The 27,613-nt window shown below is 49.9% G+C and overlaps 8 protein-coding genes; 4 read left to right on the plus strand and 4 right to left on the minus strand.

Annotated features, from left to right (window-relative positions):
• Nucleotides 1-218: 218 nt before the first annotated feature.
• GSTUM_00007196001 (uncharacterized protein) lies at nucleotides 219-1,456 on the minus strand (the record flags this gene model as incomplete). Its single annotated transcript, XM_002839255.1, has 2 exons — nucleotides 219-839; nucleotides 902-1,456. 2 exons carry the CDS (start codon nucleotides 1,454-1,456, stop codon nucleotides 219-221), a joined length of 1,176 nt encoding a protein of 391 aa, XP_002839301.1.
• Nucleotides 1,457-2,067: 611 nt separating this feature from the next.
• On the minus strand, nucleotides 2,068-4,007 carry GSTUM_00007197001 (uncharacterized protein). XM_002839256.2 has 4 exons: nucleotides 3,397-4,007; nucleotides 3,090-3,337; nucleotides 2,421-3,036; nucleotides 2,068-2,359 (listed from the first exon to the last, which is right to left on the minus strand). The coding sequence occupies exons 1-4, from the start codon at nucleotides 3,440-3,442 to the stop codon at nucleotides 2,268-2,270; spliced, it is 1,002 nt and encodes a 333-aa protein (XP_002839302.1). The 5' UTR covers nucleotides 3,443-4,007; the 3' UTR covers nucleotides 2,068-2,267.
• A 107-nt stretch (nucleotides 4,008-4,114) lies between these two features.
• GSTUM_00007198001 (uncharacterized protein) lies at nucleotides 4,115-5,548 on the plus strand (the record flags this gene model as incomplete). XM_002839257.2 has 3 exons in its annotated part: nucleotides 4,115-4,260; nucleotides 4,346-5,068; nucleotides 5,120-5,548. The coding sequence occupies 3 exons, from the start codon at nucleotides 4,115-4,117 to the stop codon at nucleotides 5,385-5,387; spliced, it is 1,137 nt and encodes a 378-aa protein (XP_002839303.1). The 3' UTR covers nucleotides 5,388-5,548.
• Nucleotides 5,549-6,966: 1,418 nt separating this feature from the next.
• GSTUM_00007200001 (uncharacterized protein) lies at nucleotides 6,967-7,900 on the plus strand (the record flags this gene model as incomplete). XM_002839258.2 has 1 exon in its annotated part: nucleotides 6,967-7,900. The coding sequence occupies one exon, from the start codon at nucleotides 6,967-6,969 to the stop codon at nucleotides 7,807-7,809; it is 843 nt and encodes a 280-aa protein (XP_002839304.1). The 3' UTR covers nucleotides 7,810-7,900.
• Nucleotides 7,901-7,922: 22 nt separating this feature from the next.
• On the minus strand, nucleotides 7,923-9,276 carry GSTUM_00007201001 (uncharacterized protein). XM_002839259.2 has 2 exons: nucleotides 8,698-9,276; nucleotides 7,923-8,637 (listed from the first exon to the last, which is right to left on the minus strand). Exons 1-2 carry the CDS (start codon nucleotides 9,207-9,209, stop codon nucleotides 8,157-8,159), a joined length of 993 nt encoding a protein of 330 aa, XP_002839305.1. The 5' UTR covers nucleotides 9,210-9,276; the 3' UTR covers nucleotides 7,923-8,156.
• A 2,973-nt stretch (nucleotides 9,277-12,249) lies between these two features.
• On the plus strand, nucleotides 12,250-12,996 carry GSTUM_00007202001 (uncharacterized protein). XM_002839260.2 has 2 exons: nucleotides 12,250-12,728; nucleotides 12,777-12,996. The coding sequence occupies exons 1-2, from the start codon at nucleotides 12,356-12,358 to the stop codon at nucleotides 12,926-12,928; spliced, it is 525 nt and encodes a 174-aa protein (XP_002839306.1). The 5' UTR covers nucleotides 12,250-12,355; the 3' UTR covers nucleotides 12,929-12,996.
• A 13-nt stretch (nucleotides 12,997-13,009) lies between these two features.
• On the minus strand, nucleotides 13,010-14,444 carry GSTUM_00007203001 (uncharacterized protein). XM_002839261.2 has 4 exons: nucleotides 14,328-14,444; nucleotides 13,918-14,272; nucleotides 13,736-13,846; nucleotides 13,010-13,665 (listed from the first exon to the last, which is right to left on the minus strand). Exons 1-4 carry the CDS (start codon nucleotides 14,403-14,405, stop codon nucleotides 13,037-13,039), a joined length of 1,173 nt encoding a protein of 390 aa, XP_002839307.1. The 5' UTR covers nucleotides 14,406-14,444; the 3' UTR covers nucleotides 13,010-13,036.
• Nucleotides 14,445-15,570: 1,126 nt separating this feature from the next.
• GSTUM_00007204001 (uncharacterized protein) lies at nucleotides 15,571-16,554 on the plus strand. XM_002839262.2 has 2 exons: nucleotides 15,571-15,658; nucleotides 15,711-16,554. Exons 1-2 carry the CDS (start codon nucleotides 15,606-15,608, stop codon nucleotides 16,510-16,512), a joined length of 855 nt encoding a protein of 284 aa, XP_002839308.1. The 5' UTR covers nucleotides 15,571-15,605; the 3' UTR covers nucleotides 16,513-16,554.
• Nucleotides 16,555-27,613: the final 11,059 nt, after the last annotated feature.

Below are 27,613 nucleotides of genomic sequence, written 5' to 3' on the forward strand. Positions count from 1 at the left end.
CATAGACGGTAGCAGGACACTCTTACCAAAGTAGTTATTTACAAGCCTCCAGGTACTGTAAACGGTCGCTTTTATATCTACCCTCACTCTCAGTCCCCACTCCTCCCTGCCCCAGAATTTGAATACCCTGGCAATATCCGGTTTCCAAGTTAACCACTAGTCATGAAATTTATTACGTTAAACTCAGAGGCGGGAGAAATAAAAAGGTGGGGGATCCACTACAAATGCTTCCACCCGTTATCCACCAAAACCTGCATCTCGTCAATCAGGCAATCAACCCCGGGCTCGCTCCCTCCCCATTCCCGAATCCTCCCCGCCACTTTCCCATTCCCCCTGGGTAACCTCAACACAGCCGTCACGACCCCAACAACCCCACCCCGCACCCTCTCCCACCTCCCGGGCCACCCAACCCCCCGCCGAACCAATTCCCATCCCTTCGCTTTATACGCCACTCTAACATTCGGATTCAGCCAGACGCCTTTGTCAGATACGGGGTTATCGTAATGTACAAGACAGCACTCGCTCCCTTCAACGTGCCATTTCGCCAATGAGTCGGGCACACCGCGAAAGCGGAGGTTAGAAGGCGGCAGAAAGGGTGCTGCGTCGAAGGCTACCATGCCGTTCCAGCAACTGCGGACAGGGACGGGGAGGTTTGCGAGAAGAGCATCTCGGGAGGGGCCGGATGCAAAAAACGGGTAGGACAAGCTTGCGGCGGGACGCCCGTTAATGTCGCGGAGTGCAAAAGTGTCGTAGAATTTAGTACTGTCTAGGAAGTCTAGTGAGCAAGCTGCGGAGTACTCGCCGTTACGGGTGATTAGTAGATTTAACGCGTCTTCGACCTGTTGCCCCCCCACAAATCAGCCTACAGCCAACACATCGAGCGAATTAGGCGTGGACGGACAGTGAAAATAACATCATTCAAAAACAACAACCTATCAAAGCTCCCATTCCTCCCTCCTCCAGCCTGCAGCTCCAACAATGGCTCAAGAACCCTATTCCTAGCCCGAGCCAGGTACGGGATCCTCCTCAACTCCTTCCTCCCCCTCGGTGTGACAATCCAACCCTCCTCTCCGACCCTCGGGGTCCGCGAGATCTCATCCGCATGGGTCGTCTCCTCGAGGATCACCCTCCGCTCAACGCCCAACTTCTCCAATCGCTCATCGAGCTCGCGTAGCGCACCCTTGGTGTTATCCCAACTACCAGACTCATACAGCGAAAAGTACACGTTCTCAACGCCGAGGCGGGTGATGAGCCGCGTGACGGCGTCGGACCAGTGCGAACGGAGAATGGATTCCGAGTTCCAGTGGTTGGAAGCGATGAAGATGCGACCAGTATCTAATGAGGGGGAAGGGGAGGGCGGCGGAGGAAGGGGGCGGAGGGTGGGCAGGTTGAAAAACAGGAACGTGCAGGTTAGGAGTGAGAGGAGTGTTAGGCGGGAGCAGCGGCGGCGGATCATAATGGAGTAACGTGGGAACCGGTGGTGTGCGTGCACATGGATAGGTGGAACATGCAGAGAGCTACCAGCGGCGCGGTAGAGTGATGATGCGGGCGATGTCGCAAATACGGCAGATAATTAAATTTTGGTGCCGGTAATGTGTTCTCGTGGAAACTGATGAGACCCCTTACTACTCGAACATATCTCGCGTCACGCAATCACGGGATTCCAAACGCAATTATCGTTGATACTTTATTAGAGCCCACTTTATGGGATTCTAAAAACAATTCCGAAACGCAGCATTTGTTGGGTATCATACCGGTACGCATAGGTTAACAAAACAGCAAGTGATTTTATCCATTGAGCCCCCATAACGACCTGACCCGCTATAATTTCTGTGACCCGGTTCAAATTTTTCGGTAGTGTAAGGTTAGGGTTGGCAACGATTCCTCAGAATCACTTGGTTATCGTGCTTCATTATTCCAACAACGATGTCAACTATTCTACTGCAGTAGACATTCGTTATCTAGAGTAAGGGATGCCACCATGTTGCTGGAGTCTGAAGCATTGCGAAACCGAAAATTTAATAATATAATTTACCACAAGCCCCTACTCGTAAAACTCCAGGGGGGAAAAATGAAGGATATTATGGCACAATTTGTTTCAAACACTATCACGCAACGATGCTGGTCCAAGCAGTCCCCTTTCCGGGGCGCACCGAAAACATACAAGATGATAACGCCCCTTCGATGCGAGATTATATCAACTATGGTACAGGAACAGCTAACCTAAAGGGTGCAAAAAAAAAAGCCATACCAGGAAACGCCATGGGCTACCCCCTCATAGACTTCATTTTGTCCCTTCGCTGGGTACAGGTAGGACAAAACCATTTCCCCGGAGGCTCTTTTGTTAAGTTTACGCAGGCTGCAATGATCGGCCAGTGAGCAATGGACATGAAGGGCAAGAAACGGAGGGGGCGACATACCCCAGTGAAACCACTCATATGGGCAGTCCCCATCATCACAGGCAACCATGTTTCCATAAGACACCTGCTGACAAGTACAGTAAAGCCTTTTATCCTCACCACCCTCCTCATCTAACTCGTCATCGTCGTCATCGTCGTCCTCTTCAGAAAGCAGCTCTCTTTTAGGCGGATTCTTGCGCTTCTTCATGTTCACATTAGGGGTGCTGGATCTCCTGGTTTGGCCCAGCGGGTCCGGCCGGATCCCAGGGGTCGAGGGATGCGACGCAAGATTGGAGGAGGTGGCGGGGACTGTATTAGGGGGCGCCGTCAGCCGCCGCCGCTTATTTTCGTGAGAGTCGCGGGGGGTAGACACATTTTGGGGGGCAGGGAAAGCAACCGGTGTCGCGGCCGGTGTGATATGCGCCGGAACAGCTGGTGTTGGATTAGCGGTGGGGTGCTGAGAGGGGACACGTGCGGTGTGCATCGGAGATGCGCGCATCATAGGCTGGCGCGGGGCGAACGCGGAGACGGGGAGGTTCTTGAGATATGGGGATGGGAGGAGAGAATCTGGGGGCATGAGGCCGTCGCGGGTAAGGTCGGTGATTTTAGCATCGAGACGTTTCATATGTTTCTCAACCTGTTGATCGTTAGTGAGAGTTTCGCAGGCGAGTGGAGAATATGCAATGCTACCAGATCGTCAGCCTTGTGTGCTAATAGAACCTTCTCGTCTTGAATTTCTTTGATTTTCTCGTATGCTTTCTTGATCTGCTCGACATATAGTGCCTCTTTGGGGTGTTCCACGTGACTTCCATGCATCTTTATATGCTTCTGCAAGCTGTTGTCACGTGCCAAGGCGCCATCTCGATTTTCCTTCAAGATGCGATCTTTCGCCTGAATTTCCTCATAGATGTGGGCAATTTCAGCCGGCAGATTTGCCACTAGTAAAGTTAGTTTTTTTTCCCAAAAAAGAAGGAAGAAATAAAGGGGCTATTGGTACCGTCGTGGATGAACTGTTCCAGCACAGTGGCGGCGTCTTCGGCCATGATTATTATAGGTTTTTGGCTCGGGGCAAAGGGCGATATGATGGGCTGTCTCGGGGGAATAGAGGAAGGGTATATAGCGGGATTGAAAAGCGTGCTGGGAGTTGAAGTGGCGTTTGGGACTTGGTGACGGGATGTGGTGACGTTGGAGTTGAAGAGTAAGGGTGAGGCTCAAATTGTGCCAAGTTAGCTGCCCTGTCATGTGATATCATAGGATAAAAGCTTGGCGTAACCACACGAGGATAGTCTATTCATGGCCGCCGGTTGCTCTCGACCCCAAACCAAACCCTCCAAGCCTTGCACAGTCTACACGCAAAAAGTCACCACTTCGCCTTTGATACAACAGCATCTCCCTGTTTTCTCGGAACACCACGAATTCGCCGAGACCTTCTCGTCAAGTGTGATCAATTTTGCGGATTAGTCGGACTTTGACAAGCTCGCTACCTCCGGGAATGTCAATCGTTGAACCGTGGGATCGAAATGGAAACTCCACCATATCTCTAGATGCCAGAACAGCGGCCAGCATGCCCGTACTCGAACAAGCTCCAGGACTAAAAGTAAAGGCAAGTCTGTCGCAACCACTTACTTGGAATCGATCCCTAAGCTAACATGTTTTAGGTCTCCTACCACCACAACGCCAGGGCCGAAAACCACCACTTTGGCGCAGCTCACCCCATGAAACCGTGGAGGCTCACATTAACGAACCAACTAGTTCTCGGATATGGGTTGCATAAACATATGGACACCTACGCCACAAGACCGGCAAATGAGGACGAGCTCAAGGACTTTCACGGAGATGATTATCTGGAGTTCTTGAAACGGTGAGATTCGGCTTGAACTCTCCGGATCAGGTTCACACTCAGTTTCGTGGACCCAGTCCGAGTGTTATACTAACCTTTCCGCCAGGGTAACTCCTCACAACACTCAAGAATTTGCCAATGACCTCTCAAAGTTCAACATCGGCGATGACTGTCCGATCTTTGACGGCATCTGGGATTACTGCAGCCTATACGCCGGCGCCTCTCTCGATGCTGCCAAGAAGCTCATTAACCACCAGTCGGATATAGCGATAAACTGGTCCGGAGGCCTTCATCATGCCAAGAAATCAGAAGCTTCCGGGTTTTGCTACATCAACGATATCGTCCTAGCCATACTTCAACTCCTCCGATACCATCCCCGAGTACTGTACATCGACATCGACGTCCATCATGGAGACGGTGTGGAGCAAGCGTTCTTCTCAACGGATCGGGTAATGACACTTTCCCTGCACAAGTACGACAAGGACAATTTCTTTCCCGGGACAGGCAACTGGGACGACATCGGAGGCGGCGCAGGAAAACACTATGCACTGAACGTGCCATTGAAAGACGGCATCGATGACGAGTCATACGTTCGATTATTTAAGCAGATTGTAGAACCGGTTATAGAAAAGTACTGTCCAACAGCGGTTGTCCTCCAGTGCGGCGCGGACTCGCTAGGAAGCGACAAACTCGGCTGCTTCAACCTCAACATCAAAGCGCACGGCGAATGCGTAGAATTCGTCAAAGCGTTCGGACTGCCGTTACTCGTCCTCGGCGGAGGCGGATACACCCCACGCAACGTATCGCGGTTATGGACGTATGAAACAGCGTACATACCCTCCCATCCCCATTACAAATTCAAGCACTAACACCCTCGCAGAATCTGCGTAGGCGCGGAGATCGAAGATGACCTACCAGCACGAACGCCGTACCGGGAGTATTTTGGCCCAGACTACAAACTCCACCCACCCCTTAGTAAGGAAGGGAAGTACGAAAACAAGAACACAAGGAAGTACCTGGAAAGTATGAAGGTGAAGATCATGGAGCAGCTGCGCTTCATCGACGGAGCGCCGAGCGTGCAGTTGCAGGAGATTCCACCGGATTTGGATAATGTTCGAAGCGAGTTGGTTAAGCAAGAGGAGGACTAGATTACAGTGATAATAATGAAATGCGGATTCCACAGGGGGAGGTGTTTTTCTCTTTTCTTTTTTTCGTAACTTGGCTTTGCCTACTCACTTGCCGTACTGTACTTGGGCAGTCCACCAGTATCCGGGTTTGTGTTGATATATCAATAAATCACGTGTTTGCAGATTTGATTGTTTGATATGGCAGGCGGCCTAGTACTGCGGTTGCAGAGATATGCAAAGCCGAAGAGCTTACTGGTATTTGCCAGACCGGTATCATAGTTAATGCCTTATCCAACCCGTCTCCATCCTCGCCACCTCCACCCACCCGGCAGCAGACTGCCCTGCCGGTACGATACCGTACTACATGTAGCATAGGATAGCATACAACCCCACACTTTACCCGAGTACTCGTACAGTACTCGTATCGCACTCGTAAAATACCGCCTTGCCGCACGCACATATATGCACGCATAGTCGTATGCACAGCCCACAACCAGTACTCGAGTACCGTACATGTACAGTGCCACGTTACGGCGAGGTACAGTACCTTTTACGAGTACAGTACACCGTACTCGATATTACAGAACCACAATTCCACACCACACAGGGCACACACCACAACTAACTTAACCCAACCAAGAAGGTCAAGAAGAAGAAGAAGAACCCCTCCTAAGTTATTACTTATATCATATCCATTACACCAAATTACGACATCCCCGGAGAGAGACCGCTCCGGAACTCCCCTCCAAGATCCGCATACGATACCATAAAGTAAGGGTAGATCTACCGACCGAAAACCGACCGTCTGGCCGACTGGGCTCACCGGCTAGTACCACCCAATCGGTTTTTCCACCAAAACTGAGCTGGCCCGGGGGATAGAACTACTCGTAGGTGGTGTCATGTCGTTGTGGATGCTCTATGAGTGAGTGGGTGAAATGCCGTGCGGGCTCATGTTAGACTATGGCTCGCTCACTCACTCGTTTCGTTCGTGGGTGGTTGAGTTGATTGATTTTTGTTTCCTTTTCCTTTTTCTTCTTCATATTGGAGTGTACTTGTGTGAGTAGCTTTTTCCCGGTACTGGACTTTATGAGCGAGCACAGTACGGTGCTTTATAGGATAGAGTCAAGGTTGAGGTAATTACCGGTTCATCATACTTACTTACTCGAGTGCGAGGGGGGGCTGGGTAAGTTTGGATACGATAGGGAAAAAAGGTATCATGGGGTTGTGTTCGTTGCAACGTCATAACCGAGAGTGGGGCTGTGAGATAATGATGATAATTCCAATAAAATAGCGGTGATGATGGTGTGGGAGGAGAATGAAGAAGGGGAAAGGGGGGGTATATATATTAGGAGGGGGTAAGTTCCCGTTCCCTTTTGCTGTGTGAACAAGCTTTTTTCCTTTCTTCCAAACGGGTTTTTTCAAAAAGAAAGAAGAGAAGAGAAGAGAAGAGATGTGTTTTGGCCACAGTAATAAAAAGTCCAACAACTCTTTCCCCCCAACTCCAACTTCCCGAGTACATCAACCGCCCAAGCGCACTCCCGAACAACTGGCCAAAACTCCCGATCCGCCAGTGCCACCCTACACCGAACACCCCTCAAGCATGGCTGACCCGCCACCACCGTTCACCCCCTCCGCCTCGGCAGCGGACCTGCCGCCGGCGCCACCGGCAATCCGGCACGACGTGAGCCCGACCTCGAACGCCCCGCTCGCCCTCGCGGAGTCCGGCTTCACCTTCTGCGACGAGAACCCGCTCGTGCCGCCGCAGCACCTGACAGCCGCGTCGCTGGAGGAGATCTCCAGGGGTGCACTAACGCTCGTCGTCCCCCCTTACAAGGCTTACTTAAACCACGTGACGGTGGCCAGCTCGCCGGAAAATGGCCTGCCGATCGTGTCCACCTCCTCCAACTGCCCGGACACCGCCCTCCTGTCCTCGCTGCCGCTGTACGCCGCTGGCTTCCACCACCCGGCCAACACGGGTTCGCCCAAGCACATATACTTCGAGGTCCGCTTGCTTCGCCTCCCACGCCGGGCCGATAAGGGCGCTGTGGCCATCGGCTTTGCCGCGAAGCCGTACCCGCCCTTCCGCTTGCCGGGATGGAACAGGGGGAGTCTGGCCGTGCACGGGGATGACGGACACAGGTATTGTAATAATGCGTTTGGCGGGAGCGAGTTCATGGAGGCGCCGTGGAGAGTTGGGGAGACGGTGGGCATTGGTATGACTTTTGGCACTGGGAGAGTAGGGGGAGGAGGGGGGGAGGTTTGGGTTGAGAGGAACGGGAAGAGGGTTGGTGGGTGGGAGATTACTGAGGAGGTTGACTCCATCGACTCCATGAGGGGTGGGGATCCCAAGATTGGCTTGGATGGGAGGTGGGATGTGTATGCCGCCTTGGGCGTTTTTGGCGGGGGAATCCAAGTGGAGGTTTCGAAGTTCGAGAGTGTTTGAGCCTATAGTGGTGGCGATTTGTTGGGGTTGACTTTTTCCGCATCTATTTATTTATTAATGTCACGTATTGTTAAGGTATTGAGGAGTTTGGTTGCATGTGTTATGCCGCGATATGACGATACTATAGCTCGATTGAAGGCTATGGCATGACATTTGGGATTTAGTAACAAAAGAAACGAGTAGAGAGTCCAGCGAGGGCCAGGCAAAAAATAGTACCAGTACATTAGCCCCCCCCCCACAGAAAGCGCTATTACCGCCGCCACCAACTAAAATGATAGGAATCGACATAGCTCGACCCTCCAAAGAGATATGCCCAAAATGCAACCACCCTTGGCCTCATTTTGCGTCTACCGCTGATTCTGCCGACCGCTCGCAAGGATTTGCACGAGCCTAATGAAAATATTGATAAAGTCCAACTCAAGGCTAATACTCTCATTGACCGTATCCCTCTTGATGAGGCCCTGCTCCGCCAATCGCGCATTATTCATGATCTTCTGCACGTCGTACAGCGTGAGCCCACCAAACACAGCGAGCCCACCGTACACGGAGATAGACTCTGACGCCATCAGGGCTCGGGAGCCGAGGGGCAGGACCAAGGGCGCAAGGCTGGAGAGTGCCACGACAGCCACACCGGCGAGGAGCGGGCCGCCGAGGTAGAGGTATTTGTCCTCCTTGGCCGTGGCGCCGACGAATGATATTGAACCGATTATGCCAACGGTGTACAGGCCCGCGCGGGCAAGGATGGCCGGGCTGTAGAAGAAGAGGGGGGCGAGGACAGCGGCGTTGGTGAGGTTGAAGGCGGACCAAAGGATGTGTTTTTGGATGTAGCTAGTTTTGTTAATGCGGAGGGGGAGGGAGGGAAGTAAGGAAGGGGGAGGGAGGAACTACTTGTCTGGATCTGTAACCCTAGTGGCGAACATTGTCCCCACTGACGCAGCAAGGCCGCCACCGATGATGAGCCATGGGTTCATGCTCATAAGCCGGTAGCTCCACCCCATATTGTGCAGGCCCTTCGCCGCTAGACCTATCATACCGACCCCGAGACCAGTGTAAGTGAACGTTTCCTGCAGATAGGCACGCTCATATAGTGGAATGGTGCCCTGGCGGGTTTCATGGTTGAACAAAAGATTGATCGATAAAAGGGTGCCGCCAAATACTCCGCCTGCATACAAGAGCTTTTGAATACTCTGCTGCCTAGTCGGACGAGCGACGACCGCTGGATCTGCCGTGAAGAAACGTTTTGTGGCAAACTGGGTCTTTGGGAGTTGGTGGCGGACGGGGGTGATTGCCTGTCGGAGGATGGGCGAACGGAGGGCTGTGAAGGTACGAGTGGATGGTTTCGTCGAAGAGCGGAAGAGAGTCCTTCCTGCAAAGGGGCGGATGGTGGTCTGAAGAAACATTGTTATTTTGCTGTTTGTACTTGATTTGCGGATAGGGTGAAAGGAGGTGGGATAGAGAATAAAGTTGTCGCCCTTGGTATTTTAATAGCTTTGGTGGGGGGGGGGTTAAGTGTTCAGTAATGACGTATTAGAGGCAGAACACGTGACAAGACACAACAACCGTCTGGGAAGGAATAACTCTACGAATATCCGAATCTGATGCCACAGCGAGGCCGCCTGGCAAAGCCACCTGCCCCATTAGGTTACCGCATTATTTTCCAAGTTAATAACTGAGAAAAATAGAATCATAGACGTATCATAATATTATGATACTAATAGAAGCACGTTTGAATTTGAGTTGTAAATATTGATTACATAATAATTTAATACTGTGATAATATATTATTATTAGAAATGCTATTCTATTCTCCTTTTCCTCCTTTCGTTTACAAACAAAAAATGTACTTCTGTTCTCCTTCTCTTCCTTCACGTACAAAAATCAATTGGTTCCTTGTGGGGGGAGGTGTTTTGTTCCGCCGACAAAGTCACTCACACATATCTACTTGTATTATTTGCGCCACTAATTCATAAAATAGAATCTAGATTAATCTCATGTATCAGCAAGTGTACAGACATCAAAGACCTGAACTGAAATAAGATTTACCCGAACAGACGACATCAGCTGCGAGTGCATCCGCCGGAGAGACCAGCTCTGTCAGAGCCGCTTTCTATTGTCAGAACAGACATCAGTTAGCGAGCCATATGAATAAAAGAAATAAAAGGCCGGATGATACTTACTTGACCAATTTCCAAGGGTTTTATTGAGGAATATTTTGGGATATTTGAGAGAGAACAAATAGCCCTAATTGTAAAAATTAATCCAGGTATACCTTCAAGTTAGGGTTGAGTCGACAACAGACATCTCCCCGTCAATCAAATATGAGGTCCTTCTCACTCGATATTCCCGTTGCCTTAGGATACGATACAGAGTAATAGGGGGGGGTTACCACACCCACGTTAGCGGGAAGACAGAACTTGGACCCCATAGGGCCCCTCCAAACTCACTGCCCAACGGTAAGTGGTTGGCTGAGGATGAGTGAACAATATTAAATAGAAGGGGCTTACTAAATAAGGGAAATATAGCATAAAAAATTAAATGTGCTGTTTTAAACGGTCCATGATTTATTGGGAATGTTCTGAATCTTTTGAGTTTAAACCATGAACCCAAGTCTCGAACGCTAGGTGAGGGGAAACAAACCGTAGGTCTGAGAGCGAGAAGCATAATTGCCCAAATAAAATCACTGCCCACAGTTAGCAATCGAGCAGCTGGGGGAAAAAAGGAAGAAAGAAAAACAAACCTCAAACGCCAAATAATCGCCGTGAAGTTAGGTGGAAGTGAAGCCGTAGAACGACCCCCTCCAGTTTCCTATCATCATTGCAAATATTCATAAAGAAGGGAAAGCAATGTCATGAAGGGGCTAAGAGATGCAGCGCGGGGGAGGGGAGTGCAAATCCCCAACAATTACGCTGGAGGAAAGTCATAGAACGACCCCTCCTCCAACTTCCCATTATCATTATAAATTATAAATGGTAGTGAGGAAGCGGAAGCAATGGCATCGGAAGAAAAGGGTGAGTGACAAGAGGAGGAACTCCCGTTCCAATCGATCATCTGCTGTCAAAATTTTCTGTAGGAAATGTCCTGGGTAGAAATTTTCTTGGGGGTGGGGAGAGAGGGAAAGGAGACGACGAAGAGGGGGAAGAAGTAGGGTACTTATAGGATTTTTTTTTGGGGGGGGGGTTTTAGGACTTTCCTCCGGAGGGGGGATGACTGATAAGCCCACGTGGTCTCACTGGGGGGTTAAGAGTGAAGGCCACGCAGGTGGGCTGTATTGTGCTAGTGGAGGGCCAGATTAGACTGGAGGGATGAGATATCCTGCCAGAGCTGCCCCGATACTGCAATCTCACTGAAAAAAGGCTGGGAGTGTGGGGAGATTCGTGGACCTTTTTTTCCATTCCAAACAAAGGAAAGAGCTACCCAGGGAGGCGGGGACAAGATATCCTTAAAGGCGGGGGAATCTGAGCACAGGAACACAATGAGGGCCTGGAAGGCTAGTTTCGTGCCAAATAACTATTCCAGCAGCGAAGAAAGAAAAAACCTGAACTACTCGTATATGGAACTGCCTATAGGACACGAAGATAAATCTGTAAAGGTATTTAAAACACATTTCAGTGCGCTTCTCCTGGGTTGAACAAGCGGGGGGCGTAATACCAACATGTATTTTACGAAAAACATCTGGCAAGCAGGCATATTCTCACACCACCCCACTATCCCTACCAAGTTACGAGATTCCAATTAGCCTATGAGACCCCAATATCCTCCAGACCACATAAAGGCGCCTTCAGTCTCTGTCTTTCCAACAGCAATCCCAAATTTATAGTTTTTTAGCTGTCAAATCTGCCGGCGGGTTAGCCGGGTGGGATGGCATCTTCACTCAAAATCACTCGGGCCATCAAAATCACCAAAAAGGGAACCACCTAACTTATGCTCTTAAGTTTTTTTTTTTTTGAAAGATTAACGTAGTTATCCCGGTTTTTGAACTTTCACAAAGGGAATTGAATGGATTTTTCCTCCTCATGCTAATATGTGGCCCGCAGGCGTGGACAACTACTTGTTTGGGGTATGTGTGGCATTGTGTGCTTTCGCTGTGTGTATGATAGTTACGACGGCTAGCCGGGGCCTCTAGAAGAAAATGTAGTCACAGTGTAGACAAACAACCCTTAGATTCATTCTATGATACCTAACACTATGATATGATACTTTCGGACGAGGCGAGGGAGGGCGGTTGAAGGAAGACCGCTAAGGAAGGGTCAGGCAAATAATCGAGTGACACCGGATTAAAACAGGGTAACACGAACTTTCACTAGGTAAATTTATCGAAATTTCGTGTGATACAATAACATGATGGATGCAACCACCCGTCCATAATTTTATTTCCTTCCTTTCCTCACTAATGACTGTGGTATGATACGGTAGCCATACAACAACCACAACAACCGCAACCTCACAACCACGGAAAACAAACCCCAGCCCCCACCACCACCATAACTCCCCACCCAACCTCACGGAGCAAAATCTTAACCACCAAAAGAGAGAAAGAAAGGAAACCATGGACTCCCCTCTCCACACAAAATCAACCCCCCTCCCCCTCTCGGCGAAGCTCCCTCTAACGCTTTTGCCATCCCTAATGCTCGGCACCACCCTCGGCCTCGCCCTTGGCGCAAAGCGCTCAGCACTGGTGTTCCGCGCCGAGAACGCGCACCGGATCCCGCGGACCACACGAGGTTGGTATTTCTACCACAAGAGCAAGAACTACTACACGATGCTGGGCGCCGCACGGGAGGGCATGCGAAGTGGTGTGCGGGTTGCAGGCTGGGTTGGCGGGTTTGTGCTTGCTGGCGGAGTGGTTGGTGAGGTGCTGGGGCCACTGGGGGGAGGGGTGGTGGCAGGATTGAGTGTTGCGGGAGTATTCAGCTGGATTAGTATGTTCTCTTCCGGGAACAGGGGGAGGTAAGCTAATGGGGGATAAGATAGGTTTTCCTATGGGATGGCGGTAACGACGGCTAAGCGGGGGCTTTTCTTTGGGTTCTTGTTTGGGGCCGGGGAGGAGGCCATTGGTTATATTGGCAGGAAGAAGAGGGAGATTGAGGAGCAGAAGGGATGGGAAGGGACTTCTTGGTGAGAAGTTTTGGGTGGATTTTGGATGATTTGGTTTGTTGTGTAAATTATGTCATATCACCAGGTTTCTGTAACATAGGCGTTTCGGGCATGACACTATCATAAACATCTTCTATGCTACTACCTTTTCCGCCGATTTCCCCTTCTCGCCTTCCCCTTCCTCCCCCTCTTCTTCGTCACTTTCATCGAGATCGTGCAATGGAAATGTTAAGATTGCAGCTATCCCACCGAGCCCGTCGAGTCTTATTCCACTTTCATGAATACTGCTCAACACCAACGATGTACCCCCACTCTTTTTAACATCCTCCACCATCCGTACGTACTTCCTCCTTTCGGAGACGTTATTACTCCTAAACAGACTATTGCTGACCAGAAGGGTTCCTACAGCCCCTTTATCTACTGCTCTCTCAACCTCCTTCGGTCCGTACCACGCTCGAAACTCGTCTTTCACCATCATCTCGAAGAAAGCTTCCATCGCCTTCGTCTCCTTAGCAAATTTGGTATCTGCGAGTGTCGCGGAGACCTCTGGTGACTTTAATACTTCATTGAGTGAGTGGATATGGCCTGTTGAGCAATGGACTGTAACGAATTTCTTTTTTGAATGGAGGATGGGTTTGTAATCAGATTGCAGGGCGGTTAGAAAAATGTAGTCTTTTAGGCCGTCGGCTACGAAACCCGGGGAGGCGAGGAGGATGACCTTTAGGGCGCTGAAGTCGAAGTGTCGGATGATGGATTGGTAGACTACGTCGTAGAATTTTTGGAGGCCCTGGCTGCGTTTAGCAAGGAGACGCGATATAGGGAAGGTAGTAACCCGCCTTTTCATAACCGGTCGTTGATCCCACCCTCTTCCTCGGAACCGGAACCTCAATTCTTTGTCGTAAAATAGTCATATACTCCGTAATGAAGCAAACATTCGCAAAGCCTACCCCCCCCCAAATCAGCCAATCAGAACTCCCTTCCCCTCCCCTCCTTCTAACCCCCCAACAAACAAACCTTCCTGCAAAACGACAGCTCCAATCTCCGCCCTGTCCCCGGCATTGCACGCCTCCTTGACAACCCCTAGCGTAACGGAGTCCCACTCGCTCTTGATAAGTGTGAAGTTCCGGTGCAGCTCCAAGTCCAATGTGTGAAACATGCCAACGCTAACAACCTTATTCTCCTCCGTCACCTGCCCGTTGATATGTAACTGTCCGCCCTGAGCATCGAAGTCGATTTTTCGCACGGATATGGTAAGGGTCGTGTGCACGCGTTGGCTGTTTGTCGAACCGGTGCGGGACTCCGTAGTTATGCGGCGGACAGCAGGGGCTCTTACCGTATCGTTTGGGCGGATGAGGTTGAAGGCGTGCCACTGTTCTTCGTTAGCACTTGTCGGCAAAGAGGGGACTTGGGGGGGAGCAAAGCACCATATCTTCAGGCTCTTCGGGGTAGAGAGTCACTGAGCCGGACATGTCGCGCTCTATTGATTTTTTTATCAATCGCATATCGGTTGGTTGGTTTTCTGCGCGAGGTCTCGGGATTAAGGTGAGATGAGGGATGAGATGAGGGTGAGAGATGGTGGGGTGGGATGACATTGTGGAGTGATGACAAGATAAGATAAGATAATAGCAAGGTTTAATGTCTTGGCATTGGAGGACCTTTACAGTGCTCGTGCTGGTAGGGAAGGCCATTAAGGAAGTAATACAATGGAGGTTAATCGGGCCACTCGCGATGGGCTTATGGGCTTTCCCTTTAAGGAGGCGAGGGCGGAGAGATAAAAATGACTTTTGTGCTGGCATCAGGAGGTATTATAGCAACAGGAGGAGAGAATTCAAGTACTGTGCCCCTATTTGCAGGTACAGTACAGTGCAAGTACGAGTGTGATACAGTGCTAGTACAGCTATCGCAGTAGTATAGTACCGGTATTGGTTTAGACTACTGATTGATATGATAATATTATTTGATTGGCTACTATTCCAATGGGTCAGAGATCTGTATCAATGGTTTCGCGATAAACTGCGATAACGCATCAAGCTAATTGAGCTGCACCTTAAATTTAAATCTCCCGAGATATCAAGCCTGCTTCGATGTACTGTACTCGAGTACAGCGGTAAGTCATTCGCGAAGCACGTACGAGAGTACTCGAGCAAGATACCATAGCCGCTCTATTTTTCGTAAGGTGCAGGTTGAGTAGAGGCCTAAACCTCCACATTAACAAACATCGCCACTACTCGTACTCGAGTACTTCAAGATCCCGACGCCATCGCTATGCGGGGATACTAGCAAGCGTTAGATCCCTAGGATCAGCAAGCCTTTAAAAAGGGGTCACCAATGCGCAAATTCTATTTCTACTCTGACCCACTCTACAAGCCTAGGAGTGTTAAAAATCCCCATATCGGTGGTCTGGGACTTTCCCCACACGACAATAACCCCCCCCACATCAGACTGCGGCTCCCCGGAAAAGCCTCGGTAGCCAGATGTGCAAATATCCATACCGGCTCCCACCCCACCAACTCGCATCCCTTCAACACCTACTCGACTGCAAGCCGTGACCTCCCGGGACTAAATAATTAGTGATGCGGGCCGGAACAACTTATGTCCCTCAATTAGTGCACCGTCATCTCTTCCTTGCAAAACCACCAATACTTCGTCTCACCGCCACTACCACCAACACTTTCAAAGCCCCCCAGAACCATATAGTTAGAATGTCCTCCACTGCGACGCCTAAAACCCCCGCTGTTCCCCGACTCAGTGCAAGGTACCCCTCCCTTGCCCCCGAATCCCAAACACAAACTGATAACCCGTTATAGCCTAATCCTACTGAACCCTCAAAACGAGCTCCTCCTCGTCCACCGACCCACCCACTCCAGCACCTTTCCCAATTCCCACGTTTTCCCAGGGGGTGTTGTCTCTCTACAAGATAATTCCACCCCGGCCACGCCGCTGCTGGAGACCCTAAAACTCTGCGCGCTCCGCGAGACATTCGAAGAAACCGGCATTCTCCTAACCACTACTCCCCCACCACCTACCCTAACCCCAACAGTGCTGGCCGAAGCCAGAAAGGCAATCCATGACTCGACACTAACATTCCCATCCTTCCTACAGTCATACGGCTTAATACCAAATACCAGCGCTCTGCACCCCTTCACCAAATGGATAACTCCCGAAACCATGGTCCGGCGCTTCAAAAGCCAGATCTTTGTCACTTTCGTCGACGACAAGCAGGTGCCCAGCCATGACGGCGGGGTGGAAGTCCTCTCAGCGAGGTACTTGACGCCCTCGCGCGCCCTAGAAATGTCGGAGCATGGGGAAATGGTGTTCTTCCCGCCGCAGTTTTATTTGGTCTGGAGGATTGGGGAGTTTCTCTCTGGGGAGAATTCGGGAGAGGGGGGAAGGGGAAAAGTGCTTGAGATGGCGGATGGGGAGTTTGGCGCGATGGTTGTGGAACCCCACCCTATCCGCTTGCTGGATGGTGGGAAGAGAGTGGTCATGGGGTTGGGCGAGAGGGGGGACAAGGAGTGGGCTATTGTCATTGAGATTCCTGGTGATGGGAAAGGGGGGGAGTCAAAGGGGGCGGAGATGGTTAGGAGGGAGGATGTGGCAAAGTTGTAGATTGGAAGGGTTGCACTCAGTTCTAATCGAGTATACAAACCCTTGTGAAGTTCTATTGATCATCACGCGAACGTAAGAGACCCGGTGAACATTCTCGGCGCACGCCATCACTCGGAGCGCCCAGCCCAAGCCGTGCGGCAAGTCGAGGCACCAAGCTATCATAGAAACACCGGGCGGGTCGGTAGAGGGAAAAAACGGCATAACAGTGAGGCACAGGTTCCTGTACGAGAAGTTTTGGCCCGCCACCGGATTCAGGGAGGTCGATAGTGGTCCTACGACACATCACCGATGCGGAGGAAACGCGGCACTGCACGATAGGGGTGTGTACATTACGGACGCAAGCATGATGCAGAAAGAGAAAAGCTGTAGGGTCCATGATTGGCTGATGTTGACGGAACGGACGATCGGGGAAGGGTATCGTTAGGGGGGATTTTCAGTTCATGTATATATATTGTCCGATGTGGACAACTCTGTTGTATTATGTTGGAAAGTTTTAGGGTTCTTGGTGTGTGTGTTGGTTTTTCAGAAGGGTTTGTTTCGAAGGGAAGAGCGAGGAAAGTTTTTCCAATGTATGATATATCGTAAGGAGAAATTTCTCCAACCTTTCCTTCTAATTCCTGTGGGCGAGGAACAACTAACTAGCGGGAGAACCACGAGTATGATACCGTTAAAGTACATTTTCATCTACGAACCCGAAATCGTTCCTTCAGTATGAGCGATAGAGGATGCCGGAGGACTTCGAATATGTGAATGGTAAGACTCGGGATACAGCCCAGATGGGCAAGGAACCGAGATTGTTATTTAGGTGTCCTCAATGTGGATCCGTAACTCGGTGAATCGGGTGCTAATGGCACTGTCTGGAAATTGAATTGGACGTAGGATCTGAATAATAGATTAAAATTTGGTAATTGTAGCGGAATTAATAGCGATGGAAAAAGCAGATTCGACAAAGTTGTTGGCTAAAGAGATGTAAAAATCGCGGGATATTCAACAGTGTGAAGTAGCCCAGCCATTTTCTGAAATCCGGTGAAGCTTTCCGGAGCATACAAAGCTCGTATTAGGGGAGGTTTCACAGACCAGCCTCTACTTCTTACGGAGAAATCTCTCAGGTCAGAGCTTAATGGATGTGATAAACGAGCAACAAAACATACCGATCCTCTACGAGTCTACCGTGGCTGATCTCAGTTGAAAGCCCAAGTGCCACGTCGAGGTGCCAACCCACGTTGTTCGGATGATAGCCGAACCCATCCCAAGGGCTAAAGTATTCTTCCTGTTAGGCGCCCTCATTGGAGGGGTGTTCCTGTGCTCCCAAGCACCAGTAAATACCGCTTGTAGGAGCTGTGACACTGCCGGCGGGCGAGCGCTCGGGAGGTCGTCACGGACTCAGAGCTCCTCCGCAACAGTCATACAAATTCCATGGGAAGGAAAGAAGGATTTGGAGGTGGGGGAGAGGAGATATCTATAGAGAGCTAGAGGGAGTACCAAGAATGATTTTATAACTGTGCGTTTTGGGGAAATAGTGGGTTTTTGTTTTGGGTTCCACTGGAGTAGATACCGTAAGGTTTTGTTTGCATTAGCAAGATGAAGCGTGGGAATTTATATCCTTTTTACTTGCGTTGGTTATGTATGATATCATACTAGGAATAGGATTGGTGACTAGAACATTTCCGGGGTATCGAACGGGTTGTTGAAGGCAAAAGATGGGATTGTGTTCTCGACAATCTTGAAAAACCTGGGTCATAAAGGAAGGAAAAATAGACATCCGGCCGGCCGGCTCTCTAGGATATGGTCCTGCAGGAATGGTGTTGTCCTGGCCAACTGATTTTTATTACCCTAAGAGGGTTCCCGAAAAGCTCTTCAACTATCACAGCTCTCCCCGGTAACTTCAATTTGTTTACCCCGATAAACCCTCGTTCAATCTATCTCCTACACACAGGGGCCATACTCCGGCGTTATGGGATTATGTTACCGGGGTTACTGAAACCCTGGGTGGGGCGATAGCTCACAGGATATTCCGGGGCTGTAGAGTGATCTATGCTTACTCCCTGAAGGTCTTATGAGCGGCGTACTGTAGGTTCGGGGTAAATTAGCTACGGTAAATTCTGGGCAAACTCGACCTGCCACTATTCTCTGTTTGGAACCTACTGTCACTAGAAAAGGAAATTTGCCGTAGGATTGGGCCTTAAGAGAACTGAAGGCTGCCTTGAGGAATATAGCGCCGGGTCGAGTTCATCAGGAATTCACGGTATTGCACTTGCTGCGCGATAGACCAAACCATGCAAGATATGTCCTCGCCCTGTGTTAATACAAGCATGGACATTCGCTGGCATGATATTAGAAACGGGGGTGTTGAGAGCGCTAACATTAGGGTTTCATTTCACAAATTTGGGCACCACTAGTGATGGGGAGTAGCGGAACTACTACTAGTGTTACAGATGGTTTGCAAAGGAGAGCCGATGGCGGTCATTTGGTGGTATGAGATGAACTGGTGAGACGGAATAAATTACTCGCCAATATATAAGATGAGCGTCTTTGAGCTTAGACTATTCCTCCACACATCACCCGCAATGGGCCGTACTATAACCACCACCCGGAAAAAGGTAATGCAAAAAATAACGAATACTAGGAGTAAGGAACAAGAAAGGATATTACACGGCTCGGCAATCACTTATGGAACAGGGATATTTCAGGTAACGAAAAAGGAAGAATGTAAACAAGAGTCAAAGGGCAAACGAAAAAGGTATATACCGGTCTATCAGACGACCGTAAGTGAGAACTGACTCAGGGTTGCTAGGTAAGTCTCAACTTTCGTGAGAAGGGACCAGAAGCTTATGGGCCGCACGGGAGGGGTCGAGGCAGCCTTGGACTGCTGAGTTGAGGAAAGGTCGCTGTCCGCGGATTGGGGGGAGAGTCGTTGAGGTTCGGCACCGGCTCCCAGACGTTGTAGTCTGGTGATGAGAGGGCATATTGGCAATTAATTTCCGTGATATCGGTGTTAAGAACATCACCTCTGAGTGGCAGTCGCACCGCACCCGCCCTCATGCTCAGCTGAGGCCGGGAGGGAGACCTAGGCAACGGGATCTGGTGCTGTGTTAGAGTTGACAGTGCCCCGTTCGCGCAGTATGCTGGCGACTCCATAATGGCTTTTGGAGAGAGCCCTTGAGAGTGGTGTTTCGTTCGTGTTATCGGGAGCGTCCGTGCGGACTTCTTTCCGTTCCAAAAGAACCTCTACAACCCCCTCATGCCCGTTCTCAGCAGCATAGGAGAGTGGCGTCCGGCCATATTCGGTGTCTGCGCGGTCGGGATTGACATGCCCTCGTTCCAAAAGAATCTTGACTACCCCCTCATGCCCGTTACCAGCGGCCCATGAGAGTGGTGTCTGGCCAAAGAAGGTGTCTGCGCGGTCGGGATTGACATCCTCACGATGCAAAAGAGTCTTTACTATCTCCTCATGCCCATTCCTAGCGGCATACGAGAGTGGCGTCTGGCCATATCTTGTGTCTGCCCGGTCGGGATTGACATCCCCACGATGCAAAAGAGTCTTTACTATCTCCTCATGCCCATTCCCAGCGGCATACGAGAGTGGCGTCCGGCCATAGAAGGTGTCCGCCTGGTCGGGATTGACATCCCCTCGTTCCAAAAGAATCTTTACTACCTCCTCATGCCCGTTCTTAGAGGCATACGAGAGTGGCGTCCGGCCATATATGGTGTCCGCCTTCTCAAGATTGACATCCCCTCGTTCCAAAAGAATCTTTACTACCCCCTCATGCCCGCTCTTAGCAGCCCACGAGAGTGGTGTCTGGCCATAGAAGGTGTCTGCGCGGTCGGGATTGACATCCCCTCGTTCCAAAAGAATCTTTACTACCCCCTCATGCCCGCTCTCAGCGGCATACAAGAGTGGCGTCCGGCCATAGAAGGTGTCTGCCCGATCGGGATTGACATCCCCTCGTTCCAAAAGAATCTTTACTACCCCCTCATGCCCGCTCTTAGCAGCCCACGAGAGTGGTGTCTGGCCATAGTCGGTGTCTGCGCGGTCGGGATTGACATCCCCTCGTTCCAAAAGAATCTTTACTACCCCCGAGTACCCGTTCTGCGCGGCATACGAGAGCGGCGTCCGGCCATATTCGGTGTCTGCCCAGTCGGGATTGACATCCCCTCGTTCCAAAATAATCTCTATTATCCCCTCATGCCCACTTTTAGCGGCATACGAGAGTGGCGTCCGGCCATAGAAGGTGTCTGCCTGGTTGGGATTGACATCCCCTCGTTCCAAAAGAATCTTTACTACCCCCTCATGCCCGTTACCAGCGGCCCACGAGAGTGGTGTCTGGCCAAAGAAGGTATCTGCGCGGTCGGGATTGACATCCTCACGATGCAAAAGAGTCTTTGCTATCTCCTCATGCCCATTCCTAGCGGCATACGAGAGTGGCGTCCGGCCATATTTGGTGTCCGCCTGGTCGGGATTGACATCCCCTCGTTCTAAAAGAATCTTTACTACCTCCTCATGCCCGTTCTCAGCAGCATACGAGAGTGGCGTCCGGCCATAGGTGTCCGCCTGGTCGGGATTGACATCCCCTCGTTGCAAAAGAATCTTTACTACCTCTTTATGCCCGTTCTCAGCAGCATACGAGAGTGGCGTCCGGCCATATCTTGTGTCCGCCTGGTCGGGATTGACATCCCCTCGTTCCAAAAGAATCTTTACTACCTCCTCATGCCCGTTCTTAGCGGCATACGAGAGTGGCGTCCGGCCATATATGGTGTCCGCCTTCTCAAGATTGACATCCCCTCGTTCCAAAAGAATCTTTACAACCCCCTCATGCCCGCTCTCAGCGGCATACGATAGTGGCGTCCGGCCATATTTGGTGCCTGCCTGGTCGGGATTGACATCCCCTCGTTCCAAAAGAATCTTTACTACCCCCTCATGCCCGCTCATAGCGGCCCACGAGATTGGTGTCTGGCCATAGTCGGTGTCTGCGCGGTCGGGATTGACATCTTCTCGTTCCAAAAGAATCTTTACTACCCCCTCTTGCCCCCAATCAGCGGCATACGAGAGTGGCGTCCGGCCATATTTGGTGTCTGCCCGATCGGGATTGACATCCCCTCGTTCTAAAAGAATCTTTACTACCCCCACACGCCCGCCACCAGCGGCATACGCGAGAGGCGTCCGGCCACATTTGGTGTCTGCGCGGTCGGGATTGACATCCCCTCGTTCCAAAAGAATCGTTACTACCCCCTCATGCCCCTTACCGGCGGCCCACGAGAGCGGCGTCCGGCCACATTTGGTGTCTGCGCGGTCGGGATTGACATCCCCTCGTTCCAAAAGAATCTTTACTACCCCCTCATGCCCGCTCTTAGCGGCCCACATGAGTGGTGTCTGGCCATAGTCGGTGTCCGCCAGGTCGGGATTGACATCCCCTCGTTCCAAAAGAATCTTTACTACCCCCTCATACCCGCTCTTAGCGGCCCACGTGAGTGGTGTCTGGCCATATTTGGTGTCTGCGCGGTTGGGATTGACATCCCCTTGTTCTAAAAGAATCTTTACTACCCCCTCATGCCCGCTCTTAGCGGCCCACGAGAGTGGTGTCTGGCCATAGTCGGTGTCTGCGCGGTCGGGATTGACATCTTCTCGTTCCAAAAGAATCTTTACTACCCCCTCTTGCCCCCAATCAGCGGCATACGAGAGTGGCGTCCGGCCATATTTGGTGTCCGCCAGGTCGGGATTGACATCCCCTCGTTCCAAAAGAATCTTTACCACCCCCTCATGCCCGTTACCGGCGGCATACGAGAGCGGCGTCCGGCCATAGAAGGTGTCTGCCAGGTCGGGATTGACATCCCTTCGGCCTAAAAGAATCTTTACCACCCCCTCATGCCCGTTACCGGCGGCATACGAGAGCGGCGTCCGGCCATATTCGGTGTCTGCCAGGTCGGGATTGACATCCCTTCGGTCTAAAAGAATCTTTACTACCCCCGCATGCCCTCTTCCCGCTGCCCATATGAGGGCTGTACTCCCCGTGATATCGGCTGCATTAACATCCCATTCCTTTATCTTCAATAGGGCAGCAACTACCCCCGCAATCCCGATAAATGCTGCTCCATGGAGTCCTGTAAATCCAACAGGTCCTCGAAATGGGTTAAAATAAGGGCTTGAGTCTCTACCTCCACGAAGACGCAATAAAATTAGTTGAGCAGATATATGCTCATCAAATCTATCCAGAAGCCTCAGTGCAAGCTCTTTCACATTTTCCGTCATATCCCTTCTCGTGTGCTCCCCCCAGTAACAAGAAGCATATTCTAGAAGTGGTGTTGTCTCCGGGGCTAACAGAAGTGTTGGTGGGAGATCCCGCACACATTGGAAATTGAGGTATGTCAAGCAAACCTCCGCAATTGCTAAGTGGGGATTGTGAAATAGTGCTGGATCGCTCGAGAGATGCTCTTGCAGAGTATAGTGCACTAGTCGGACCGTGGACGAAGACGCCTCAACCGTGACAAGACCCAGACAAGATGCTAGGAGCGTCCGTAATGCAGGAACATTTTCGACATCCAGATCCGTAGATCCCACCTCCACTCCCAAGGCATGACGGAGCTCCGAGGCCCGTAATGGCCGTTCCGAATGCAACACCCACATGAGGACCCTCAATCCGACTATTGGTTTGTTTCCCTTCTGCGCCTTCAGTCGGGTTAGAGTTGACGTGTAGGCATCGCTCAGTCCATTGCCCTTGGTCATCTCTTGGAGTTTCTTCCTTCTCTGGCGAATTGTCACCTCTCCCAGGATAGCGTCGACGTTTAGAGAAACGAGGAGGAATCTTCGCACAATCGCAGGTGAGTATCGGTGAATGATAGAGTGGGAATGATAAATGCTCTTACATATCAGATATCTTTTCCAGTATAGTTCCAATAATATCCGCCCGTAAGTCATCGTTCATCGCCTCTGGGTCGGCATCCTCGTCTAACCTCATCTCCAGATAACTCCTAATGTCATCTCTGGAAGGACTAATGGGTAATACAACCGCCTTGCTAAAATATCTTTGAATATCTTCCCGAACATGAGGCCTACCCGTGAGGAATATCCGCGTCCTAGGGGACTCCCGGACAATATCTCTCAGCGAATCCAGTAGCTTTGGGAGATGCTTCGGTAAGCATTCATCCAGCGCGTCAATGCAGATGAATACTTGTGGTAGTGAAGCAATAGCGATCCTCAGCATTCCCATCAGATCCGGAAGTCGTAGCCTTCGACCGCCAAGCTCTGTCTTTCCTTCTTGAAACGCCTCGCGGATATAGTTCGGTATGTCCCCTCTCCCTACCAACTGCTTCAAAATGGCCCCCATCAGGTTGGTGATTGTCTGTTCTTCTTGAGAAAGGAAGTCGCAGTACAAGCCTGCGACCGCGATATCCTCCTTCCTTGCGTGATCGCAAAGCCTGTCTATCACCAGTGAACTAGTATTTCCGACCGTCAGCAATCCATTTCTCTTGAAGAATCCCGCAACTCACCTCAGGTACGTCTTTCCCACTCCCGGATTTCCACTGCAAAACAACACGGCCTTCTCGACTCCACCCTCACCACCTCTCCACTCCCGAAACTCGGCTATTTCCAGAAGCCAATCCCCGACACCGTCAAATCGGTCAGTTCGCACGCCTTCATGTCTATTATTCGGTTCCAGTGGCGAAAGCCAACGCAGAATATGAGCGTCCTCATCGGACTTATAGACGATCTTGTTGAAACTTCCTGTTATGTTGCCGCTGTGGGCACTGCCGTCGCCGATCTTGACATATGCAGTCTGGGACATGGTATTCCGTCAAGATTGTGGGCTAAATGTAGAAATGGTAAAACAATTTGTTAGTGTATTGGGGGAGTTTGTACAATTTCGTGAGAAGGGCTGAAGAAAGCGGAGAGATGCGGCTTATTGTACTGTACAGTACCACACTTAATATATATCCAATTATTTTGGGAGGGTTCATGACTAATATGAGAATGCTATCATACTGCCAAGTGACTGTACTGTATAGTACTCCGTAAGTTACCGTTGTACGAGGCTGGTGACAAAAATGGTGAGCAGAACGGCATATAACAACCCAAACCATGCTACTTCACGCTTTCAATTCAATACACCCTGAAGCTGTGAAAAAAAACCAAAAACCTATAGAATAATCCAAAATTCTTTCGAATATCTCCACAAGCGCTCACAGATTGTTGAAAAATTTCTGGATACTTTGGAATGCAATATTGTAAAGTTGAAGTTGAAAACAGCGCCAAGCCTTGTCATTTCCCCTACAAAATCATCAGAAATTGCGCCAAGACCAATGTATCATACCAACCATAACTCTCGCAATAATTCTTCAGCCAGCTCATATAGAGGGTTCTAAGGGGTTGGAAAGTAAAATCTAGGGAATTTTTTTATATATAGATCAAGATTTGGTTTAGATTTCTTCACAGGATCATTGGTTGGAAGGTCGTGAATATGGCTGTTTTCAGAGGAAAACCCTTAGGCTGCTCATCATTATTGACGCCAGCCTCGTACAGTAATGTGTTTGAATATTCAAAAATCTCATATTCGGTTAGATAGGAGGTTATTGGGACTTCGCGGTGAACTGGGGACCGGATTGGATGCGGTTGTGCTCACTTGGAATAACACCTCCCTCGGCCTCCCAAATTCCGCCAAAGGTATCATGACCTCAATAGGCTGTTCGAGTTTTAGTTATCACAGATAAGGAAACTTATTATGCACAGATGGTAAACACGCTCCTTGTTACAAACAAAGATTTTCACAAAAAGCGCCTTTCTCTTAATTAAGAATATTACGACGGATAAGCGAGGCTAATCATAGTGACCAAAAAAGAAAAAATAGGGAGCAGGTGGAGGGAATAGCTTGTTAGCAAATCGTTGTGGAACAACAGCACTATTTCATTTTGGGGTGATTTTCTCCAGGGTCTTGAAGGCCATACCCGCCACGCTTTCAAATTTTTTCCCAAAAACCCATCAGCCAACTTTATTCCAGACTGCTACCTGCCGGCATCAATCCAAAGCCTTCCACACACTGTTGTATATTTTCACTCCGACTAATGTAGAACACAAAGCCCCTATAAACCATCAACCTCGCTAAGAAAATAAAGGCGATGGTGGTGGGAGTAGAAGAAAGCCGCCACCAGAATATTGTGATATTCTAGGTTATTTATTCCGGAACATCATCGCTTTCATTTAGATTGAGAGTCTAGCATAGCAATTTCTTTGCTAAACCTGGAATCACCTGATATCACTCGACAAGGTGCAGGGTTCGATGTTGGAGTAATGGCTTCAATGTGACAGAAGCACGCCTGGTTAGGCATAGTGGATGCTCGCTCATAACTACTGTATATAGATACCTCTCTGAGGTATAAGTACCATGGTCTTGTACCCAAGTAGAAGACACAACGGACAATTCTTATCTTTATTCTAAAAGCCTACACTTCTCTATTGAACTTCCAGTACCACCATACACCTCACATACGAGATATTCCGACATTCGAAAGGCAAGTCTACATAGCGTACCATACAACACAGCTAATGCAGATTCCTCAATACCTTGAGGGAGCAGGTGATTATCCTCCCGCTTTGTATCCAGTCCGAGATTTTTCGCTCAATAGCACCCTGCTCGGGCAATTGGGAGACCCCTGTGGAAACAACGGTTCCCAACAAGGTTAATTCGTCTTGGACGCCTGGCGAGCCAAGAATTAGACGGGCTATGAGCCCCGGGGGCTCTGGGATGACATGAGGTAGTAAAGACCAAAACCACCCTCGCTCCTCTACTACCCTTTACGATATAGAACTAAAATACATCTCTGACTACCGGATACTACACTATCTATCCCTAGCTTTGGATTCGAGTTCTATAAACCAGTGTGCCTGTGCGCGCCATATATTCTCCCTCTCGATTAGCACTAAATAGTCCTATAGTCGGAGAGATCGGGATATGGTTACTGCCCCAATAATGCGTAGCTCAAATTGTGTAATATGCTCCAAGATCTCCTAATCCGAAGCAGCAGACTAATCCTCAAAGTGTATTCCTAAGCGGAAGGAGCATGCACAGATTCCAATATCGAGATTTTCACCCAGCTCATTTATTCCACCTCCATGTGCAGTCCAGCACGGCCCGTTCGAGTGCATTATTGTCCCAGGGTGGCTGGCTATAGGGCAAAATAAAGAAATATTCTAATTATATGGGTTATCAAATCATCCGCTACCAGGCTGAATAAATTTTATTGAAATCCAATCACTTGCCAGCGAGGGTACAGCCAATACATAATAAACCAGAAGTGCTTCACTTCGGGCCCTGGGGGTCCGCGTTTGTTTCCATAGGCATTTGCTTATTGCAGCAATCGCTCAATGTGGTGTTTTTGCTGATTCTGGTGTTTTATATATAAATTTCCCACGTTTTCTTGCCTTCCTTCTGCCTCTCATTCCGAAGTTCCTGTGTTTTTTCTTTGTAGGGGGTTCCCAAACCCAGTGAAGATAAAAGATGGTGTAATGTTTTAGGTTATAGCAGTCCGGCACTTGGATAGTTCTAGCCGGGACATCGTATATCCTGGACGAAGTAAGGGGCACTTTTCCGGGAGGGTAGTGGCTATGTCCATAACACCAACTAAGGGTGGATCTATCCCTCCGAGCGAAACTAGTAGAGGATACAACATTAGACATTATCGACAAGAGTCCAGACACTATAAATAATAGTTTTGGAAATCTATATAGGGAGCAAGGGCACACACAAAAATATCTCAAATTTTGAGCTAGAAAATCTACTCCTAGATTTTTGTCAGCATCCCTAAACATCAAGGGGATCTCGCAGGAAGTGGCAATCTATCAGAGGCGAGAAATTCTCAGTGCAATTCCCAATAGCCTACGCTTTCGAGATGCATACGATGCAGCTAGGAGATGGAAAAAGGCACAAGAGGGTGGTGAGCATGACTCGGCGTGGCTGTCCTGATGTGGATCTTACATTCGGGGCGGCCATTGCATGCGGATGAGATATATCATGACACAGCGGTCGAGACAGGATTTGCGGGCATTAATACCAACAATTTTCCCTCAATCCGGATAGCGTTAAGCGCTCTTGCGATCCCTGAAGCTTATCCT

The sequence above is a fragment of the Tuber melanosporum genome, assembly GCF_000151645.1.
Source record: "Tuber melanosporum whole genome shotgun sequence assembly, scaffold_33, strain Mel28".
Classification (NCBI taxonomy): domain Eukaryota; kingdom Fungi; phylum Ascomycota; class Pezizomycetes; order Pezizales; family Tuberaceae; genus Tuber; species Tuber melanosporum.

What these genes read in the sequence shown, in the direction of transcription:
- GSTUM_00007197001 (XM_002839256.2), bottom strand. Translation starts at nt 3,442, where the DNA reads ATGGCCGAAGACGCCGCCACTGTGCTGGAACAGTTCATCCACGACG. An exon ending in GGAACAGTTCATCCACGACG is followed by an intron (nt 3,338 to 3,396) that starts GTACCAATAGCC and finishes TAACTTTACTAG; the next exon opens with TGGCAAATCTGCCGGCTGAA. An exon ending in ATATGAGTGGTTTCACTGGG is followed by an intron (nt 2,360 to 2,420) that starts GTATGTCGCCCC and finishes CGATCATTGCAG; the next exon opens with CCTGCGTAAACTTAACAAAA.
- GSTUM_00007201001 (XM_002839259.2), bottom strand. Translation starts at nt 9,209, where the DNA reads ATGTTTCTTCAGACCACCATCCGCCCCTTTGCAGGAAGGACTCTCTTC. An exon ending in AGGGTTACAGATCCAGACAA is followed by an intron (nt 8,638 to 8,697) that starts GTAGTTCCTCCC and finishes TAACAAAACTAG; the next exon opens with CTACATCCAAAAACACATCC.
- GSTUM_00007202001 (XM_002839260.2), top strand. Translation starts at nt 12,356, where the DNA reads ATGGACTCCCCTCTCCACACAAAATCAACCCCCCTCCCCCTCTCGGCG. An exon ending in GGGAGTATTCAGCTGGATTA is followed by an intron (nt 12,729 to 12,776) that starts GTATGTTCTCTT and finishes ATGGGGGATAAG; the next exon opens with ATAGGTTTTCCTATGGGATG.
- GSTUM_00007203001 (XM_002839261.2), bottom strand. Translation starts at nt 14,405, where the DNA reads ATGCGATTGATAAAAAAATCAATAGAGCGCGACATGTCCGGCTCAGTG. An exon ending in CCGAAGAGCCTGAAGATATG is followed by an intron (nt 14,273 to 14,327) that starts GTGCTTTGCTCC and finishes AACGAAGAACAG; the next exon opens with TGGCACGCCTTCAACCTCAT. An exon ending in AGCTGTCGTTTTGCAGGAAG is followed by an intron (nt 13,847 to 13,917) that starts GTTTGTTTGTTG and finishes GGGGGGGGGTAG; the next exon opens with GCTTTGCGAATGTTTGCTTC.
- GSTUM_00007204001 (XM_002839262.2), top strand. Translation starts at nt 15,606, where the DNA reads ATGTCCTCCACTGCGACGCCTAAAACCCCCGCTGTTCCCCGACTCAGT. An exon ending in GTTCCCCGACTCAGTGCAAG is followed by an intron (nt 15,659 to 15,710) that starts GTACCCCTCCCT and finishes AACCCGTTATAG; the next exon opens with CCTAATCCTACTGAACCCTC.